This window comes from Limanda limanda, chromosome 11 (genome assembly GCF_963576545.1).
Source record: "Limanda limanda chromosome 11, fLimLim1.1, whole genome shotgun sequence".
Classification (NCBI taxonomy): Eukaryota; Metazoa; Chordata; class Actinopteri; order Pleuronectiformes; family Pleuronectidae; genus Limanda; species Limanda limanda.
In genome coordinates, this window is record NC_083646.1 from 16,426,010 (window position 1) to 16,447,816 (window position 21,807).

A 21,807-nucleotide genomic window follows, 5' to 3' on the forward strand; every position below is an offset into this window, starting at 1 on the left:
CGCTCACCTCATTCTCCATCCACTTTTCCATCCATCATTTGCATTGCTTTAGTATGAGTATTTATTAATACATTTTAGAGTGGAACATAAAAAATTACATCGAACTGAAAGAGCAAAATTTCCATATCTTGAATTGCAAATTCAGTTACAAACAATTGATAAAACATTGTTCTCCAGCGCCTGCAGTCCTCCATGAAATACAGACCTTAGAAGGATATGAGAATCACATTGATTCATCAGGCTTTGTGTGGAGTGTGAGAGTCTCAACTGTGTCAAAAACCCATTTCCCTGAACCATTCCTCCTTCCTCACCACATCCTGCGGTGCCCTGGGCGGAGGTGCCCATTTAGCTCTGATATACGGCGGAAGGCCGGATCAGAGTTTAGCCCGCTGACGTCAGGCTGAGAAACTGTCTCGATCTCCTGCTAATAACACCGCACCCCCCGTCTTCTTGTCTTCCCTCACTTCTTCTGCCAGATCAAACGTGAGAGCCACAGGGAGAGGTCGAAGAAAGACAGAGACTGAAGATGAGACGCTGCCCCCCCTCTCTCATCCTTTTCAATGTCTCTGCGATGAAGTGAGTGGAGGTGCTCTGTCAGTCAGTCACCTATCACTTTACACTGAGAGGTAGCATCAAAGACACAGTGCTTCTCTAGGAAATCACGTGGAATAAAAGAATCTCCTGAGATACTTGTGGAGCTGCAGTAAATTTGTATCATCATTATTTCAGTCATGTTTTCTTGTACTTCCTCTTGTGAAGGACTAATATTTGAGTTGATTGACTTTAACTTGACAACATTTGACCCTGGAAAATAACCAAAAACACCAACACGTTTAGGGGACATGTTTGTCCTTAAGGTGCTGGGAGGAAAGATTTATTTTTCAAAAGACACTGCACAACATGAATAATAAAATAAATGCAAAAAAAGTAAAGGTTGTTGTAGATCAGTGACATATCCCAGACTGTGTTAACCATACAAAATAAATGTCATTCACATTCAGTATATAGAAAATAATCAATGTTTGGATTTTTTTAAATAGCAAATTGTAGATTTACATTCAAAAATGTTTAAATAAATGAATATTTGATATTCATGATCAGAACTGATGAAACGATTGAATAAAAAAATAAGTGATTTGAAAACGTGAAAGTACAGTGAAAGGTAATATTGATATCTACAGTGATTTATAACAGTTTTAGGAAGGGGGTATTTTTGCCTTTAAGTTGCTGAGAGGAAGTTTTTTTTAAGCAGCCCTAATGGTGCAACCAGAAAGATATACTTAAAAAATACAATCAAATCTATTTTCTCCTATCTAAGAGAAAATGCGACCTATTTAAAGACAGTATATGATGAAACAGCATTATGAATGGTTAGTAAGTGATCTACTTAAACTTGATGGGGTTGCCAGGTTGTGAAATGTCCTCATAAGTATGTACATGTATGCTACACACACACACACACACACACACACACACACACACACACTGATGAAAATAATAACGTTAGAATCTTATAACTACGTCTAATATTGAAGGAATATCAGAGCAGCCTGTTTAAACCACGTGGTTTTGTCGTTGTCGACCGACGTCGTGTTGATAAAGTTTATTGAAAGCAAGATGGCGGCGCCTGTGGTGCAGTCGTGATGAGAGGAAACAAGTCGTTTCCAGCGCATTTAAAAGATGGACATGAATGTTTCACTGTGGATTATTGGTTTTATGAGATTGGGACAGTAACGCGGAAACAAAGGAGCCGGAAGTGAAGCAGAAGGTGATTTAGAAAAGTTTTTATCTGACGCTAACAGATGACAGCTTGTTTCTGTGTGGACAGACCAGAGGTTACATCTGACAGCTAAACAACACCAGGTTCACTTTAGAGACACGTTCATGTGTGTGAGTCAAGACTTTAACTCGTTACATTCACCTTTGTTCACCACTGTGTTTGACTGAAAACAAGATGTCCTGCTGGTCAACGACCTGCCATGTTTTCACACAGACATATAGTAGAGCTAGAAGGCTGCAACGATTAATCGACCAATCAGACAATAGATTTGATCATTAATGGATTCAGTGCTGGTTGTAAAATGTAAAAACACATTACCGACATCATTTCATCTCCAGTTTTTTATTCACTGTACATTTCTGACAGGATTATTTTGTCATGTGGATATTTTGATCTGGAAGAGACGAACAATACAACTCAGTCACACTATTAGAACACCAGAAACCCCCTAATCTAATAATATAATATAATTGCATGTGACAGACTCATTTTCAGTTTCATCAATGTATTATATGATGTGGGCATAATTCATTTTCTGGTGGGACTTTCTGTTTATTTCAGCACCAATATTATGCCTACATTTCTGCTCATACCAAAAATATGAATATATTAATCAATTTGTTTGAATAAATAAAAAATGCAATAATTCATTATATTGTTCTTTCAGACACTTTTATATGTTAATTTATTTGTAAAGTTTTTTTTTATTTCACAAAATAAAACTTCAAATCCTTAAAATATATAAGTAATTTTAAAATGTTATTTACAACAAATTTTCCAATTAATTTTCAGAAATATAGGATTATAAGAAGAGTAGGCATTAAAGTAAGAACACTTGTACCAAGAAAATAATTTTCCCCAAATGATGAAGCTTTATCGTCTTCCTCTTGTCAGCGAGCTGTTATTTACGGTCGCTCTCTTAGAGGCAGATGAGCCCAGTCACCATAGAAACATTTTCTCAGTCTCTCGCCTCAGCCCACTCACTCAGTCACACCGCCGGAGATGCTCACCCCCTTGAGTGCTCGGCTCTCCGGGCTTCGGCCTGCCTGAGGGAGTTGTGGCTGCTGCAGCTCAGGTTATACTCGGGAGATTTTAGTAAAAAAACATTCCCACAATGCACGTGGGGAGAGGATAGAAAAGGAGGAAAGGAGAGGAAGGGTGAAGAGGAGATGAGACTAGGAGAGATGAGATGACAGGAGAGGAGATGATGGTGGGGTTGAGGAAAGGAGGAGAGGTGAAAAGGAAAGGAGGGGTGAGGAGAGGAGGGGGATGAGGAGACGACACAAGGACAGGAGAGGTAGAGGAGAGGAGGATGAGGTGGCGAGGAGACAACTGGTCTTACACTCCCCCTTGAAAGAGTGCCCAGTTTTACCACAAACATTTCTCCTCTGTGGTCAGTGAATCCTCCAGGCTGCTCAGACTCTTAGTGAATGATGCAAAGGTCCTACACACTCCAGACATTTAAATGAAAACTTTTGTTGCTAAAAATCTCTTTCATTACGTGTATTTTTTCACCTGCTCATGAAAATATGTTTTTTTTTATCCACTCTCATGAAGAATTACATATCCCCAACTCTGCACTTTCTGGTTGAGCTGCTTCTCTCCTGTGATAGAAAATAGAACAACCTCTTCAGCGAGTTCTCTGTGGATCATAATATTTGTTTACCTCATTTACATCTTTATATCAGACTCTGGTGTCGCGCCACGCAGATGAGCACTTCTTCCATTCAGCAGCTGTAAAGTTCTCGCTCCCTGATGTTCAGAAGCGTAGCGGCAGCGAAAAAGGTTCTCTTGACGGGTCAGATCAGCGGTGATTGTCCTCTTTTACCAAGGAGGCAGAGACTTACAGAGTTCCTACGTTACCGTGGCAACTGTGTTTATATACTTGTGTGTGTGTCTGTGTAAATAAGACAAATTTAGGTCAGATATCATTTTCCTGACATGCAGTTGACTGTCTGACCAACATCGAGCCACATGAGAGCAAAACCCAACTGCAGTCTCATTAAAGTTAGCCAACATAAATGTATTTCTTTTACAAATAACAGTCATTTGTTATGCACTGATCTGATTAATTCTGTTTTCATCGTTTCTTCCTACATGTAATTACAAAAACTTGAGGGACGTTAAATTCTTGCGGTTTGAGCTTTTAACCAGGTTGACATCCTATAACGCAAAAATCTACATTTTCTAAGTGCAGGGCAGATGAGAAGCAGAGAGATGACTGAGTGTCTGAGTGCGTGAAAATCAGCTGATGAATGTCATCCTCCCTCTAAGCAGGCGGGCGGTGTCATGAGAACAGGCTGTGAGGCAGCATATAAACCTCTGATTTCACAAACTCACGCTGCTCTGTGAGTGACGCGGTGCAAAGAACACAGAGTTTAAAATAACAGCAGCTGGGGGAGAAAAAAAACACATGAGACGCAGATGCAAATCATCTGGATCCAGATGTGCTGCCTGTTTAATGGCTTTGTTGTTCTTTTATGTCTCAAGGTCATCCACTGTTATCATCTCATGGTCGCACCTCTCTGTGGATAAGATGTTTGCACTTTTTCTTGCCAACATATCTTCCTTGTACTCGGCAGCATTGTTTTCTACTTGGAGCATTGACTGAAGTCCATGTTGCAGAGTTGTTTTCTGTATCTCTGAGGTTTGAGGGTTTTTAAACTGTTCTGCAAAACAAGCTCATTGTCATATAAATTTGACTCATTTCAGAAGGTTTTTCCTACATTGCTTCATCAATGTTTGGCTGCACTGTTCAATTATTTTCAGATTAGTTGTTTTCTCCAACCATCAGTATATTGGTGGTTTAAAGTGACAGAAAAAAGAGTGAGTTAGTTTCACACTATCCCATTGTCCGCCCTCATTAAAACGTCTGTCTGCGTTTCAGGAGACAGAACCATGCAGGTGTCAGCGAGAAGACTGGCTCTGTATCCACTGGCTGTAGCCCGCTTTGTCCGAATCAGGACTCGTCTCCTGAGTCCAGCACCCCACCTCTCGTCCCCCAGCAGCCGCACTCTGTTCAGTGAGACAGGAGTGTGGGAGAAGGACTATCGGACAGAGACCCGGCTCAGGGTGGAAGAATGGTGGCATCCACGTATTATGGCCCAGTGGCAGAAGGACTCACTGGAGGAGGTAAGAAAGCCCTTAACTGACATCAGGGTAATAGAGATGCAGCAGAGTTCCAGTAATGATCGTTTTTTGAAGAATCCATGCTCAGTGTTATGTGCGTGGAAACATCCTATCCTGGTTTTAGAAATGTGAATATGATATTGTCAAAAAATAAGCTGCACACAGCTGGTCTTTTTAAAAGTAAAAAAATATATGAATATTTGATAAATAATAATTGTTTAAAACTTTTCGAAGCTCCAGTTTAAGTTTACAGATGTCGCAAAAATCTAAATATATTGACATTATTGGAGCAAAAAAGCAAAAAAAAGGCACAACCATCAAATATTTTCTTTCTAACAACAAATTAAACGATTAATAGATCATTTTGTGTCGATGAATTTGACAAATCCTTTCAGTTCTGCTTGCAGCAAAATGTCTGCCACCAGAGAAAAAAACATGGCTTTGGATTGTGGAATCATGTGTTGAGGACTCAAGACAGACCTTCATTCACAAGATCAAAAACTTGCAAGTTGTTTACTGTGTAAAATGTAAATGTCTTATTCCAATTCAATTAAAAACAAAGATCATATTTAAAACCAGAGTATTATATCAATCCCAGGGGCAATTGGGTTTTTACAGTTCCTCAACAAGCCCCCTTACCAGTTTTGAATCCACTAAATCCTGACTTTTATTTGGATCTGCACCAAATTATTAATTTTTTCATTGAGAACCATGAATTATTCTCTGAGAAATCAAAGAAAAAGCTGAAAAATGTTTCACAATGTTAGAATAAATTTGATCTGAATCTGTACCAGTACTTTATGGGTTCTTGCCTGATGCATAGCAACATCCTTCCTCCTCCTAAGTTTTCAGAAACATGAATTCTACTGAACTGGAGTTTTCACTCTAAGTTCTATCTGTCTAACATCAGCCATGTTGTAAAAGAACTGTCACATGAGTAAAAATGAAAGCTGACGACCTCCAACCAAAGCTCCACAGGTCAATTCTAAGCTAAGTGTAGTTTTACTTTGGTGAGTCAAAATCTATCAATGTGCACAGATCTGATTATTTATACATTTGAAAACTCATTTAGTCTCATTTCAAGATTAATTGATTAATAAGCATCCCTCTAAATGATCCAAGCTATTACCGTCCCGGGCTCTGTGGCTGATCTCAGACCTGGAGATCAGGCTCATTATAAATCCTAATGGTCTGTCTGTGAGAGGCTGACAGTGATTAAGTGAATTCATGACAGCCCAGCTCCTAATTAATTTATTGAAAAATTCATGACTCGGGTTTCCTGTAATCACGTATAGCTGGGTGTAACCGCTACTTACTGTGCTGCCTTGGTAACAGCGTGCCACTGTAAACCATCCATAATCAGCAGCACTGCCACCATTCCCATTCTGACAGTGTAATCAGACTCTGATAGAGGCTCATAACGGTAATACAGCAGGAGTCAGTCAGGGTTCTGTGTGTGAGAAGTTATTATTCCTTTCCTGATGCCATCAGGGTTATGCACTTTTACAGAGGACCCATTCAGAAGAGACTAAGAGATATTAAAGAAAAGAGCTGCTTCTCTGTTATCACTGCCTCTCAGTCCCCATTAAAGTTTCATAATCTCTTCCCACATGGGGTGAGGTCATCTCATACCTCTGCACTGTGATTTTAACGTCTGCTGTTGTTGTCAGGTTTCCAACAAGAAGAAGTTCTACGTCCTCTCCATGTTCCCGTACCCATCGGGACGACTGCACATGGGCCACGTGCGCGTGTACACCATCAGCGACACCATCGGCCACTTCCAGAGAATGAGAGGCCATCAGGTATAGCTGTCTTTTATTAAATGTCGTTTTCCATTCCTGCTTTGCTCCCTGAAACAGGCCATATAGGTTGAACATCCGTTTGGTTAATGACGGTTTAATATTTCACATCCTAGTTTTTCCCCTAAAGTTGGCTAGAGAATTATTTTGACTCTGTAACAATTAGAGATGGGGGGAAACATAGATTCAGTTACTAATCGCAATTCTTGTGAATGACTGTTTTAAATCACCACGCTGCCTCCCAAATCGATTTAAAAAAACCATATATTTATTGGTTTTATACGGTGGGTATATATGGGGGCGAGGAGCAACATCACCCCAGATCATGTTGACCAACTCTTGTTTTTGCACAAGAATCTAAACATACCCAAGCACTAGCTTTGCATAGCCTACATGCAAACAACAATGAAGAATAGCCTACTTTTTGTTTATTTCAAAGTTTATATTTTAAGTAAACTTTTATTCATTCCATTTAATTTACCTTTTATTTATTGTTTAACAGTTGCATACATTTCTTAATCTGTCAGTTTGTGTGCAGTTGACAGGGGCTATAAAATAATAGGGCACATTTTTATTTATTTTCTCCATTGGCTGCCCGGCAGTCATTAAGTTAATGTTAATATTTGAAATAAAACTTGTAAAGCTCTAAGTAAATTTGACTGTGTTGTATTTGAAGGTATGATTCAACTTTTCTCCATGGTCCAGTATTTAAAAAAAAAAAGAACCAAAAGAAATCACAAGAAACGTAATATCGAATCGCAATACTTACAGAATCGCAATACCCACAGAATCGCAATACATATCGTATCGCTACCCAAGTATCGTGATAGTATCGTATTGGGAGGTCCCTGCTGATTCCCGTCCCTAGTAACAATACTGTAATCCATCTATCCATCCATCCTTTTATTATAACGCTCGTTCTTTTGGGATCGCATGCAGCTGGAGCCAATCCCAGCTGACATTGGGGCGTGGAACCGGGAGCGGGGTATAACCTGGACAGGTCACAATGCTGTTATGTAGTATCAAAATAATGAAGGGCTGAGTGGAGCCGTGGTCTCTGTGTGTTCACTCACTCATGAACATAATTTGATCCTGTTGTGTTACTTGCGAGAGCTCGGCCGTAAGATCATTTGTGTTTACTTGCGTTACTCGAGCAAGTGATGCAAGTAAACCCAACCCTCGAGAATACTCCTCAGCTGAAGCAGTGTGAAACTCCTGTTGCACATAAAATAAGCAGCAGAGACACCAAGTTAATTAATCTACATCGTGAATCAGAGGTGCACACAGCTTAGAGAATTTAAGTGTAGGGCAGGGCTAACATACTGAGACAAGCAACCGTTCATACTCGCATTCAGAACTCCAATTAACCAAACGCCAACCTGCAGGTCTCTGGTCTGTGGGAGGGAGTATCCGGAGTAAACCTGACAGACATGGGGAGAACATGCAAACCACACACAGCGAGTTTTCGAGCTAACCACTGCACCCTCATCGTAACAATAAAATCTGATTTATTATTTTTATAATTATCCACAGAATTGATTCCCCACCTGTTGTTTATGGAGATTTTTCACTTCACTGTTATTCTTCAATCAAACAATAGAATATAATTTCCATCAACTTCCCACAGTAGGTGGTCATCCATTAAAATAATAAGGTAATTGTGACTCTGCTTTTGAGCTTAGATGTAAGACAATTTTTGCTTTATTTTTTAATTATTTTACCCTCAGCACAAGTGTGAGTCTTTGGCTCAACTGGCTTGTTTTTATTCAGATATATTTTACTGACTTGTCCAGCTAAAAGCACAGAGGATGTGTTCTCGTCAGGTTTTTCTGTGAGAATCATATTTTACTGTGGTCAACCATCGTTTCATATTTCGATGTTGACTCGTCTGTTTCCACATTATTACTCGTGGAGCCACAACTCTGTGCTGGAACAGTGAGTCAGTCTTTCATTCAGAGTTAATGGAGCGCTCCGTATCTGCTCCATGATATTATACAGTACAGACAATATGATTGCTGCCGCTGTCTGCCCTCCCTGTGTCTCACTGCTCTTATCTGTTTGCTCCTGCTCCGCATCATCACGCACACACAACACATTATTAAGAAGATCTGTTTACACAAGGTCTCTGTGAACTCTCATGCTTTTATGTCACTTAACTCATCCCCTGCTTATACAGTGTACATAATGTAGTGCACTAACCTCAGCACCCATTAACATTAGTTGCATGATTAAAATAACTCCTTTTGCCATTGTCTTTCAATTACACAACCTTAGTCTACACTTTGATTTCTTCTGTGCTGTATTGATTTCAAACATTTGCACAGTATGCACATTCGATTAACCAGGTCTCATTGTAGCTTGATTGTTTTATTACGCTTATTTTACCTCCACCAAGGAGATTATGTTTTCACCCCAGTGGATTTGTCGGTTTGATTGTGAACAAAGTTATAAAGAAGCCACTGGAAAGAGCCCATTTGAATCTAGTGTGGATCTCTAAGCGCCATTCAAGTTCATATTATTTTTCTTATATTTGTTTATTGTTGTCTTATTAAGTTGTTTTCATGCTACAAATACTCTTTTCTCTAATGTGTCATAATTTTACGTTGCTGGATAAAAAAGCTCTTTTATTGACTAGGAGTGGTTTCACTTCACCACTGAATGATTCCATAAAAATCTATTTTTATGATCGCTAGACCCGTTGAGCTTTTTCAAAATAAAGGCCTGTAATTACAGGAGCGAAGTCTTAAAGGAAGAAAGTGTTTTCGTCTTTCTTGTAAGCTGACAGGTGGCTATTTCATGATCTTGAACCTTCTCCTTTCATGGTTAAAATTAGATATAAATAAGGTAACGGTAAAATCCATACTCTCGATCACAAGCACTCTGGTCTGTTATTGACTCGCGATTGTTTCACATCAAAGTGTTGCTGTCGATATTCAGCACTCGCTCTGTAACTGTGCAGTAAATGATTGGTGTAGAATAGATGAAGCTGTAACCAGTGTGAAATCACACAAACCTTCTGACACGAGGGCGACACAGCCCACGGCCAGTTCTTCGGTTCCTCTCAGTCCTCACTAGATCCGTCAGACATCTTTCTCTTGTTTTTTCTTTACCTGGTGGATTTTACACTCGATGGTGTGCATCATCTCTCTCGAGTCTCAGAGAGAATCCCGTCTGCCTCTGCCTGGTTTCTCCCTGAACACGAACATGGCTTCACATGACTGGTAAATATTTCCTGCCCAGGAGTCCACTTCCTCTGAGCATCTGTCACAGCAGCGTTATTCTCTCGCTAATTAAGGAGATACAGTCTGTCGATGGTCACACCCCGAAAGTGTTCAAGAAACTTTTGACCACAACGTTCCTGTCATTCTTCATCACATCAGCAGATTGTCCAAAGTAATCACAACTCAGATTCTTTGTAAACACTTCGCCGTTGAAATTAGTCAAAACAATCGTGGTTTTCAATCAGGGATATTTTGGGGACATATTTGGCATATGGCTTTCTCTGAGGTAGACACACAAAACACTCACACTGTGAGTTGAGGGTAAATATAAAACTTCTGCCAGCAGCCTTCCTCTGTCCAAAAACAAAAAAACTGTCCAGCAGCTCCTTTAAACTCACTTCAAACTATGTTTAATCATCGAGAGAAAATCACTGCACCCAGCCAACAAAAGTCTGGCATGCTGTAAAAACCTGTTAAAACCACAATGTGATGTCCTTAAACATGGATTTTTGTCTGGATTAAATGAGATATAAATGTTAATTGTAAAGATTTACAGGTGCTGGTATGTACCTCCACTGCAGAGCTCGTGGTATTCACATGTATTCATTTGACAGATGCTTTCGTCCATTTGAGCCAGAGTAGATCAACGAGATGTTTTGCGAAATGTCAAACTGTTTCTTGGAATCAAAATGATACTGGTGGCTACTTATCAGTTTGGCAATAGAAGTATCCAGCCATAAAAGTAGATCAGTTTTTCATCATTTTTAGCAATAGCATTGCTATGCAGTGGTCAGCACTCACAGGGGCCTTTCTGTTTGGAGTTTGCCTTTTCTCCCCGAGTTTCTCCCACAGTCTAAAGACATGCAGACTGACCATGGATGTGAGTAGTTCTCTGAGTCTGTATAGCCATTGTCAGACATCAACTCTGAAAAATGTCCAGGGTCAGGAGTTTGTTCTTCAGGTATGAAGAACGTTCACGATAACAGGAAAATGTCTGCGACGTCCGGAAATTGAATTTCACAGCACATCGCCACTGGCAACGCTCCTTCTCACCAAAGGTTCTTGTATCTTGTCGTCTTTCCAAGTTGATATCTTCTTTGGCGTCTTTATGTATGGCACCTCTTTTTAATCCTGAGACATTTCTATTCTTTTAGTTTTTTCATCAACACGCCCACTCACATGCTGGGAATTTTGCAGACATTTTCAGCCTGTGTCCTCACATGGACTCACTCCGATATTTTCCAGACATTGTCAAAGGGGGCTGGCAGAAAAGTTGTGGACAATGTTGGGAGGGCAACTTTTATAGATAATAAATGGATGGAATTTTGACCATTTGAAGTCATGCTCTTCTTCATCTTGTCATTCTCAGGTTTTTTGCGTTTTCCTTTGGTTGTTCCTTGGCTCTGTAGTTGTCCAATGAATAAAAGGTAGGAGTGGAATTTTGAAGCAATTATCTGTTTGGTTCCAATCAATGTGATGAGAAGGCAGACAAATGCCGGCATTGCATTTCAAAGCTGCGACAGATGGAGAGAGGCTTCGAGCTGGAGCTGTGTAGGTGGACCCTTGTAGCTCAGAGGGTCAACATTCACAAAACCTGTCTCCAGACAACTGTGTCCTTCTCATCGGCACCGTGAGGAGTCTGAAGCTGCTTTGTCTCCAGTTGGCGCTGATTTGCTCCACATGATTGTTGACGGATCATCATAAAATCAGCCCCGACTCACTTATTCCTAAGTCTTAAATCGCACCGCTTCCTTTCACTGATGCTCTGAAATGTTCTGAAAGTCTCCATGATAATTGGTCAGTGAAGAGTAGCACTGCTCTCCACATTTTGTGTGGACATTAGGATAAGTGGTGCTGAAGCTTTTAGCGGCAAAAAGAAAATGTGCCTCTTTGAACTTTGAGATTTGAGCTCACTAGTAATTCAGTCCATCATCACAGCTCCCTCTAACAGCATCTCTTTGAGTTCTGTTTCACTTTAATAACATATTTACACAGAATAAACAGGATAGCAGCCTAAATGTCTTAATGAGGCGCTTGTTTCTCTCTGCTTTGTTATTTACACGGCCTTTCTCACGCCTCGCTCTCTCTGTGTGCGTCTGCTCCTCCTGAGCAGTCACAGCAGTCTGCTGCTCTGAGCTCTCTCAGCCTAATACTATCCAGCACTCGGCTTCACAAATGAAGCCCCTGCAGTTACCAAGGATACGGATTCGTTTGAAACATCAGACCCGTTAGAGTCCGCACAATGATCTCCCCTCCTGTCCTCGACTCCTCGTCACTCTGCCTCTCCACTGCTCCGCTCACGCCTTCCTCTCCCGATCCTTTGATCACGTTTCTCTGTCAGCGAGCAGAAAAAGAAAAAAGAAGCTCAGACGAGACGCTAAAGGGAAAACGAGATGAGTGAGTTGTCTTGAGTCGACAATATTTCCTGTCAAGCAAGAGTCACAGGCACATAGCACACAATGCAAAATATGAAAAAAATATAAGACCATGCTCCAATAAAAATATACAAAATATAAGGAATACAAAATATGATAATGTAAACAGTATATTAAAATGCAATCACACCCAATGTGTGTAAAGAGCAATATATAGAGTGCTGCTGATTCGGGCAATTTTGGGGAAAAAACTGCCTATTATGTAACTTGCATCAGTTAGTTATTATATAATATTATATAATGGCGGCCTTGACATGATATTTGCAGTTTGCAAGCATGAACCACAATGTGTAATGGAGTTGGGGTCTCAGCTGGGACTTACACACATTAGCATACATGAGTCAGTGTGTGTTGAGGAGCCCAGCAGTATTTTGTGGAATAAATTACCCTTTTGCAACGAATATTCCTGATTCCACTGGCGTTGTTTGTATAAAGGCTCCTGTCACACGTCAGATGGAGTAAGAAAAGGCCAAACTCTCAACATGCGAGTCATTCTTTGTGATGTTTATAGTCTCACTCCACCCAACATGGGGTTTCTGAAATTTGGGATTTTGTGTGCGGATAAAATCATTTTTGGTAAAGTAAATGAATAAGTAAAGAAACAGTGATTGAATCCCAAAACAATTTCCCAGAAGTCAAGGTAACATCTTTTACTTATTTTCTCAATAAAAATAAAACTAGAATTAGTGCCCCATGGTTGTATGCCTCTGCAGTTTCAGTCTACATATTTTTCTTTTTCATACGAGGTCATCACCCTAAAATCTAATCAGTTCATCTTTGAGTCCAAGTAACAACTGATTTAGAATTGAAGAAATTCCTCACAGGCAGATTTGATATTCAAGATGCTAACAACATGTTTTGTGAGGCCATTGTGACCTTGACCCTTGAGCACCAAAATATAATCAGTTAATCCGTGAGTCCAACTGAACATTTGTATGAAATTAAAAGACATCCCCTCAAGGCATTCTTGAAATATCACGTTCATAAGAATGGAACGGATGGATAACTGGAAACAATGTATGGAGGCATAAATGTAAAAGCAGGAAATACTTAAGCAGCAGAAAACACAGCATGGTTGGAATGTGCAAGTTAAACCAACTTGAAATGTGTCCGCCTTCAAAATCACTGCAGATGAATTTGTTATTGAATCACTGATAATGTCCTCACTAACACAGAATCTTTAACTTCATCCACAGGTGTTGAATCCGATGGGCTGGGATGCGTTTGGACTTCCAGCTGAGAATGCTGCCATCGAGAGAGGTCTTGACCCAGAGGAGTGGACTAAAAGGTGAATGAAATCTCACTCCTGTTCTCATAAGCACTCGTGGTTCATATACATCCCCTAATAGCTGTTGTGTCTTCTCTCCTCAGTAACATCCAGTCCATGCGGGAGCAGCTGGACAGCCTTGGCCTTTGCTTCAGCTGGGACCGGGTGAGTAGATCTGAGAGACGAGCCTCAAGCAGAGATTTTTGGCTGACACCTCACACTGCTGCTGACCAGACCTTGGCTTTTTCTGTCCTGACAGGAAGTGACCACGTGTCTTCCAGAGTACTACAGGTGGACGCAGTATCTGTTTGTCAAGCTCTTCGAGGCAGGACTGGCGTATCAGAAAGAGGTAGGGACGCCCTTTGTACAAATGTATCTCCTCCTGATTTTCTTTTGAAAGGAGTAATATGATGGTTTTGGTCCCTGACAGCTGCAGAGAGGATTGAGGCAGCTCACTATTGGGAGAAAATAAATATGCTGAAACGAAGAGAGCTTGATAGAAGCCTCTTGATTATGTTTGATGAAAGGGGATCACATTGAAATATGACTGTGGTCTGTTTAGTAAATCCAAATATGTTTGTGTGCTTGTTTTCATTATGTGTGTTTGTGTGTTATCCAGGCCGTGGTGAACTGGGACCCTGTGGATCAGACAGTGCTGGCTGATGAGCAGGTGGATGAAAACGGTCTCTCTTGGAGGTCTGGCGCTCTGGTGGAGCAGAAGCTGCTCACGCAATGGTTCATCAAGACCACAAACTACGCCAAGGTATGGCTCTTTAATGTGCGTGTGTGTGTAGTATGTAATAAGATGTGTCTGCATGGCTGACCAGCAGTCCCATCCAGGCCAAAGTGAGCAGGACCACTCTGGTAACAATCATGGCTGACACTTCAGTAGCAGCAGCTGCAGCCCTGCCTCTCTGGTTCCACAATCAGACCCCTGGAGACTGTCATTTGTGGCCCTGCGGCTCCCAACCACAAAGAGAGAGACTGGAGGAGCCCTGGGTTATACCACCAAGCGGCCTGGGTTGCTGATGAGAAGCCTCCACCTATTCAGGTCAGAGGTTGAACAGGTCCACTGCAGGGCGAAATTACCCCTCTGGATTTTTATGATTAATCCCAAGGAAAGACGATTCATGCATTATGCATGTAGTACACATTGTTTACTACATGCATTTTGTGGATAGTCTCAGCACCTTGAGTTCTATCGTTTAAACTTGGCTTTTCCAAGTTGAGAAAATTTGAATATAATAGTAAACTCTGAATTAATAATTGATGAAATGCTGCCATGGGGACTTCTTTGTTTGGTGTTTAGGGGGCGCTATCGAGTAATTTTGTTACCCCGTAGCATGAGACCCATAAAATACAATATTAGTTTTACCATGTTGGACACAATTGCAAGTTTCATGAGTTTTTAAGCATGTTTAGCCCCTCAAATAAGCATTTTAATTTTAGGGAGAATAATTATAATTCCTTTCAAAACATACGGTCCTCACAGCAGTCAGTGCTTGGGCCCCTTAATAGTTCCTGGGGAGTGTGCAATTTATTTAAAAACTACTTTAAAAATTATTGATGGAGAGTTAGGATAGCTGAGCTATAAAATTCAAAAAATATATTTTTGTTCATTCCCTCCTGTGTCATTTTGAGACATTTTTTAAAGAAGAGAGACTACACTTTCTCTGCAGTCAGGCGCCGACCAGTTTTAGCCACAGAGCCGAAGTCGCCCATGCTTGTCTGTGTCAGAGGTGTGAGAGGAGGTGGAAGGAATCAGCCCACTGTGCCGATGTGTTCCCGCATTTCTAATTTTCTCCTGACGAGCCGAGAAGTGGGAAGGAAGGAAGGAAGAGGAAGGCGTTAAGAGAAAGAAGTGAGAAAGACAGATGGAGAGAAAGAAGGAGGACCAGTGCCAAATCAAATTTAAATAAAGCGCTGTAATTGGACTGTGATTTCCTGTGTGTGCATTTCTTCGCTCGCCTTTCTTTTTTTTTACGTGATGGAGTCTGTCAGGCAACATTAACTACAGACAACATTTATTCAGCGGTCATCAGCTGCAGTTGTCGGCTGGCTCCACGTCGTGCTGAGAGAGTTCGCTCATGAACTGTCACCATATTGTTTGGTCCAAATTACTGCATATTGCACTATTACCAAGATGGATGTGGAGCTGCGTGCAGGATGTTAAATGAACACGTGGCCGTCGCAGAGTTTTCAATTTCATGCATAATCACTCTTGTTGCACTCGCTGACATCCCGATGGTTCACACACACGGAGAAGTCAGTGTGCCGCTCGACTGTTATTCTGGTGCAAATCCCTGAACCAGCTCGGAGAAAAAAACTGTACTGGCAGCATTGTATAACAGAAGTGTACTTGATATGTCTCTCTCTCTCTCTCACACACACACACACACACCTCGGTTATTGCTATAAGCTTTTCTTAGTTGCCATGGAGACTCCTGTCCTTGCCGTACATCTTTCAGCTACTCCCGCTTCTGTGCCAAACTATAATTTCCCGTCCAGTAAAGTGAAAGCGTTTACCTCCTCTTCATTTGAAAGTCATCTTCCCTCTTCAAGTTTTTCTTTTCTTTTTTTCACAGCCAGGAACCTCTTTGTTTTGCTGCGTCTCCTCTCCGACTCTCCGTCATCCTGACACACATTCACGCTTTTCTCTCCCACTCTGGACCAAATCCATAGCCGACACATTTCGCAGTCATGCCAGTGGTGTCAACGTTTTTGTATTGATATGGCCGTGGTGAGGTGGTGCCTGCTGAGCGGCGCGGTGAGGGGGATTGTTGGTAATAGATTGTGACAGCCTGAAAGGGAAATGGAGAGTTTGAACATCTCTGGCCTCGGCCCCAGCTGTGACTCCTTAGCCTCCGCCTCGTTGATATGCATAGCTTCTGTTAATCACGCTGGATAACTGCCGGTGTGTCTGTGTGTTTGCGTGTGAGCGTGCGCGCACTTCATAGACGATTGCTTCTTTATGATATCAAGGAAAACAAGGGGAGAGGAGGTCAGGATTTTGTGAAAATCCCTCTTTGTCTGCATAATGTGACCTGGTCGGTTCTGCTGCTTTGCCAAAAAATAAATTGGCTGGGATTTGAAGGAGCCCCAACTGAGCCGGAGTCAATTGCATGATCCTAGACAGCCGCACACTTATGAGGATCTGGCAGGCCCCCCCCCTCACACAAAAGTATCTCCTCTCTGAAAGAAAAATGTGAAGTTAGCTCTTTCCAAATTTGTACAAAGCAGCAAACTTGAGCATTTGTCTCTTTGTCTACCTCCTGCAGCCTCTCCTGGACGCCCTGGCAGACCTTCCAGAGTGGTACGGTGTCAAAGCCATGCAGGCAAACTGGATTGGAGACTGCACCGGCTGCTACTTCGATTTCCAACTCAAGGTGAATCTCAGCCCCTGCTCACTTTTTCCTCATTCATCATTCTTGCTTTCTTTCAATCTCTTTCTCTCCACTAAGTGTTTCCCTGTGGTTTCTTCTTCGCCGCCTCTGTTTTTCCTCTTTTTCTCCACAAGCGCTGATTGCTTGTTTGTATTTGACATTCTATGATGCCTCTGTTTGTGTCGTTCTATTAGAAATCATGTACCAAAGCATAAAAAAAATCTATACTTCGTCGTTCGCATTCCCCGGGCCCATCCATTCACACAGGCAGATGATGTCACAAATGAGTTTCTATTGAGTTCTCAGAGCCGTCTGTTGTTTCATGCAGAGTGGTCGCTGAGAGCCCAGTCAAAGCGCAGTGAGCGTCCTTATCAATCAACTCTTTCTGGAAAAAGAACATGTTTCTGAAGTCAGTTCCTTCATTTAAAAAGTTTCTAGAGAAAAGAGAGTGAGTGTGAATAAGAGTCACGATACACTAAGTTAAGTGCATGGCTGCTTGTCCTATTATACATTATCTTACAAGAATTCCAACCTTGGTAGTAATAATATGTATTAGTGTGTCTTTTAGAAAATTATTAGCCCAAAACCACCCATGCGTGAGTGTGTCACATTGAAATAATTACAGGTTTAAAGGCATTGTAGGCGCATTATCTCTCAAAGAGTCTCACCGCGGCCTCTTCATTTCAGTTGTCTCTTCACCAGTGATACTGCTGCTCCAGGAGGCGGGGTCTAATGTTACCTGTGCAGTATTGATAACTTTTAAAAACATATAAAACTGTGTGAACATGTAACACAATGCTTTGTAAACATGTAGTGGAGATACAAATATTGGCTAATATATGTAGGGGAGAAGAGTCAAAAGTACTTGAAGATGAATCTACAGATACATGAAAAATTTAGTTTTGTTACATCCCACCACTGTTCAAACAAAGTGTTGTTGTGAGCTTAATTACAATGTCAACATGCTAATAGGCTCACAATGACAATAAACCTGTTTAGCAGCTACAATGTTTTACCACATTCATAAAGATAAACTAAAGGTTTTTAGGGTTTGTGACAGATGAAAAGTTAAAGTTATTACAATTCACTGTGAGGGCAATGTGAATCTGTGTACCAGAAGTCGTTACAATCCATTGAAAGTTTTTTCTAAAACACCAAAGTCAACCTCAAGGTGGCGCTACAGGAAAAGTCAGATGATTGGCACTTAAAGTCATGAGGATGGTGATAATGTGCCAAAAAAAAATGTGTTCATTAAGGGAAAGAAAACAACCCTTTTAATTTGAAAAATCGTGTGTATCAGGCAAACGGTTGAAGTTATTGCTTTATTACTTAATTAATAATGAAAACACGACTGTGTCCAACTACAAATTGATGATGGAATTGTTTCTCTTCTGAAATTCTGTAATCTGTTATAAAACAAAAAAATGCCTCTGTACACAATACTGTGCTACAGTATCTCAAAATGACTTCTAACTGATCCTTTTGATATATTTAATGTCTAAAGTAAATATGTTTAACTAAAGCACTATAGGTGACACCTCTCATTAACTCCAGTGCAGATGTTTCTACATGGATTCCCACTTGTTTTTTTCTCCCTCCTCTCTCAGGTGAACGGGGAGGAGACGGGGGAGACCCTGTCAGCCTACAGCTCCTCCCCGGAGACGGTGTTCGGGGCGGCCTACCTGGCCATCCTGCCCTCCCACAGGCTTTTACACGGCAGCAGCTTGGTGCGCTCCGCATTGGAAAAAGGCTTTCAGCCGGGCAGAGGTGAGCGTCTCTCTACACCGACCTCAGTTTAAATCGTCTGTCAAGGTGTATGATTTCCTGCTTTTTGAGGCGGAGGAAACACAGAAAAAGCCACACATTTAGATTTGAACTCATCAGCAGCAGAATTAATGAGTGTTTCAGGGGGGAAGAGGCTCTCCGCCTGCACGCTGTCATAACTTGAAAAGGTCATTTGCAAAAGTTATGATTCCTTGCATATTATGTGTGTTCTTTATTGAGCAGCGGCTAATTAACAAAAGTTGTGCATGTAGTGTAGAATCAATCCTCATATGGAGAGGGAAATACATGTTTTTATTTGTATCTCAGTAACGATATCCCAACACACAGTATCTTATGTAGACGATTGTGACTGTGAACATATCCTCGTTCAACCACGATACTGTCAGGGTATGGCTGTGGTCGTCGTAGTTTACTGAGTGGATGTTAATTGGGATTCCCTGGAGGTTCTTTTCTGTGTCGGTGGTTAACGATTGTTGATAATTAGCAACCGGGGAAGCGGCGCCCCCTCTCTCACTTCTCCTGCCCTCTGCTCTCCAGACACCCTGACAGCGGTCACCGCTCGCAACCTGTTCACCGGCCACGAGGTTCCCCTGATCATCTCGCACAAAGAGGCGTTTGATGGCTATTTAGACACTGTGATTGGTGAGTTGGAGGTGGTGCATGTATGTGTGTGAACTGAGACTCAATACAGTCTTATAAAATACATGTCCAAGTGAAAATGTGTGCAGAAGATCTAGACCTGAAATTTCGTTGTGCAACTTTCTCTACATTTTGAAATGTTGTTATGCGTTGTGTGTCCGCACCACACAGGATTATTAGGGTCTCCTACGGTCTCATGGGATCTGTCATTTGGGTGTTTTTGGGTGTCCATGTTTGTGGTTTTTCTGCACTGTGCCAGGTGTCCCAGACTGTAGCGAGGAGGATCTCTCTGTGGCCACAGCGCTGAACCTTCGGTGGACGACGGTGCTGAAAAGTGACCAAGACGGGACTCAAGCGTTGATTAACTCTGATGAGGTCAGCGCTGTTATTGTTTACACTGACCACTCCATCGACAATCCACTAAACACTCACGATCATTAAAGTCCTATTCTTCCTGTAGTTCTCTGGCCTCAGCAGAGAGGAAGCCTTCGACTCCATTACCCAGAAGGCCAGAGAGCAGAAGGTCGGCGGCCACCTCACCAGCTCCAAGCTCAGGGACTGGCTGATATCAAGGCAGCGGTACTGGGGAACACCCATCCCCGTGGTGCATTGTGGGACTTGCGGTCCAGTTGCGGTCCCTGAGGAGGAGTTACCAGTGACGTTACCGAAGTTACCGTCGCTCACAGGCAAGGGGGCGTCGCCTCTGGAGGCTGCACATGACTGGGTCAACTGTAAATGTCCAAGGTGAGAAGACTGACTGTGAGTGACTGATTATTCAGTTATTATGGTTTTTACAAATAGTACAACCAAGCTCATTTATTTGTTTCATCTATCCGGTTATCCTTCATGTTGTCATCAATATATAACCTCCTAAAGTAAAACCATTTTTGGATGTACACATTATATTTTTAGATGTGACGACTGGGGTTAGCTTAAATTGAAACTCTTAATTGTCTGTACTCTTCTTCTCGCCCAATCTCACCTGTGATTGGCTCCAGCTCCAGATTGATGTATGGATGGATTTTTTTCCTTTTCCATTGGCACTTTTGTTTTTAGTGACTTTTGAAGATATATCAAAGGACAAGCCTTTATCATCTACTGTACAGTAAAGTGTAACCGTAGTAACTAACTCTATAATTCTGTAATGACAACTGTAGGTTTAGAGTCCAACCCATATGTTTTTTTGGGGGCTGATATTAAGGGGCTGAAAAATGTTGATATTGATATATCAGCCAATACATATGTCGTTATCAAACCCTTGTGACAAAGAAATGCAGAAATGGGCTGTGCGCAAGCTAATTTATAGAACTTGAATTAAGAAAACATTTTAAATGTCAAATGGAAACATAGAAGCTCATATTGGCTGCAAAGTAGAGTATCGGCGAACATAAACACATGTGGTAAGTGGACTGTAATCATAGAGCGTTTTTCTCATCGAACACTCAAAGCGCTTAACACTTCAAGTCTCTCCTATTCACACACATTCATGCAGCACTTCTATGCTCAGCGTTCTGTCTGAGTCAGCTTTCTCAGCCGACAGCGGCAATTAGGTTCATTATCTTGGCCAAGAAAGGAATTCCAACTGGAGGAGCATCTGTGATAGGCTCATGTCGGCCAATATCATCACTAAACATATAAATCAGCCATGCTCTTCTGTAGGATATGTATGTTTTCTTGGAAAACTGGTGCAGTTTTCCTGTTATTGAGATTCTTGCAGCTCATGAAATATCACATAGCCAGATGCTACTCAGCTCAGTATCCTTCTTTCCCACTATAGGCGCAGTTAAAGGTAAACTACTGCATGCTAAACTTTTACGGTCCTAACTTATGAAAAGTCTGTGTTTATATAATATTTCATGTTGTGCAGCAGCTAGTTCTGCTTGTCAGCTGCAGCTCATTAGCCGAGGAACAAAAATATGTGTGTTTCTCTTCAAGTTGGAGGTCGACTTGGCTCAAAGTCATTTTTAAACTCAGAGATAATGATACAAAATGAGATTTAGCTTGTGAAGCTGTAAACAGCCACAAGGTAATAAACAACAACATTAAAGTAAACACTTTACTTTTTGTTGTGCATTTCCCATCACCTTCTACAGCTGGTGACTCTTATGAATATAATAAAACACATGATTATTATTAAAACACAGTTACTAAAAGTCAGAATTAAGTGTTTCTTAATCCACTAATTAGACAATCTACAAGGGTGGGATTTATAGAAGTAATTTGACATACTTTTTTTTCTTTTCATTCCTCAAGCAATAGCTCAAGTTAAACTAACTTGATGGCAGGGTTGGTCATTTGTTTCTGAAACACTTTTTTATCTTATTTGTTGAAATATGTCAACGTCCCGATAATCATCATTAAATAATTGT

The 21,807-nt window shown here is 41.2% G+C and overlaps 1 protein-coding gene across 1 annotated transcript in view; it reads left to right on the forward strand.

The window, feature by feature from the left end:
- Window positions 1–1,625: 1,625 nt before the first annotated feature.
- The window catches only part of lars2 (leucyl-tRNA synthetase 2, mitochondrial), a 34,296-nt gene continuing 14,114 nt past the window's right edge, over window positions 1,626–21,807 (forward strand). The window contains exons 1-12 of the mRNA XM_061080957.1: window positions 1,626–1,768; window positions 4,668–4,912; window positions 6,580–6,711; window positions 13,561–13,652; window positions 13,736–13,796; window positions 13,891–13,980; window positions 14,251–14,394; window positions 16,910–17,017; window positions 18,622–18,781; window positions 19,337–19,441; window positions 19,698–19,813; window positions 19,899–20,182. Coding sequence (XP_060936940.1) covers window positions 4,679–4,912; window positions 6,580–6,711; window positions 13,561–13,652; window positions 13,736–13,796; window positions 13,891–13,980; window positions 14,251–14,394; window positions 16,910–17,017; window positions 18,622–18,781; window positions 19,337–19,441; window positions 19,698–19,813; window positions 19,899–20,182 — 1,526 coding nt within the window. The 5' untranslated portion in view covers window positions 1,626–1,768; window positions 4,668–4,678. The remainder of the gene's footprint in view (window positions 1,769–4,667; window positions 4,913–6,579; window positions 6,712–13,560; window positions 13,653–13,735; window positions 13,797–13,890; window positions 13,981–14,250; window positions 14,395–16,909; window positions 17,018–18,621; window positions 18,782–19,336; window positions 19,442–19,697; window positions 19,814–19,898; window positions 20,183–21,807) is intronic.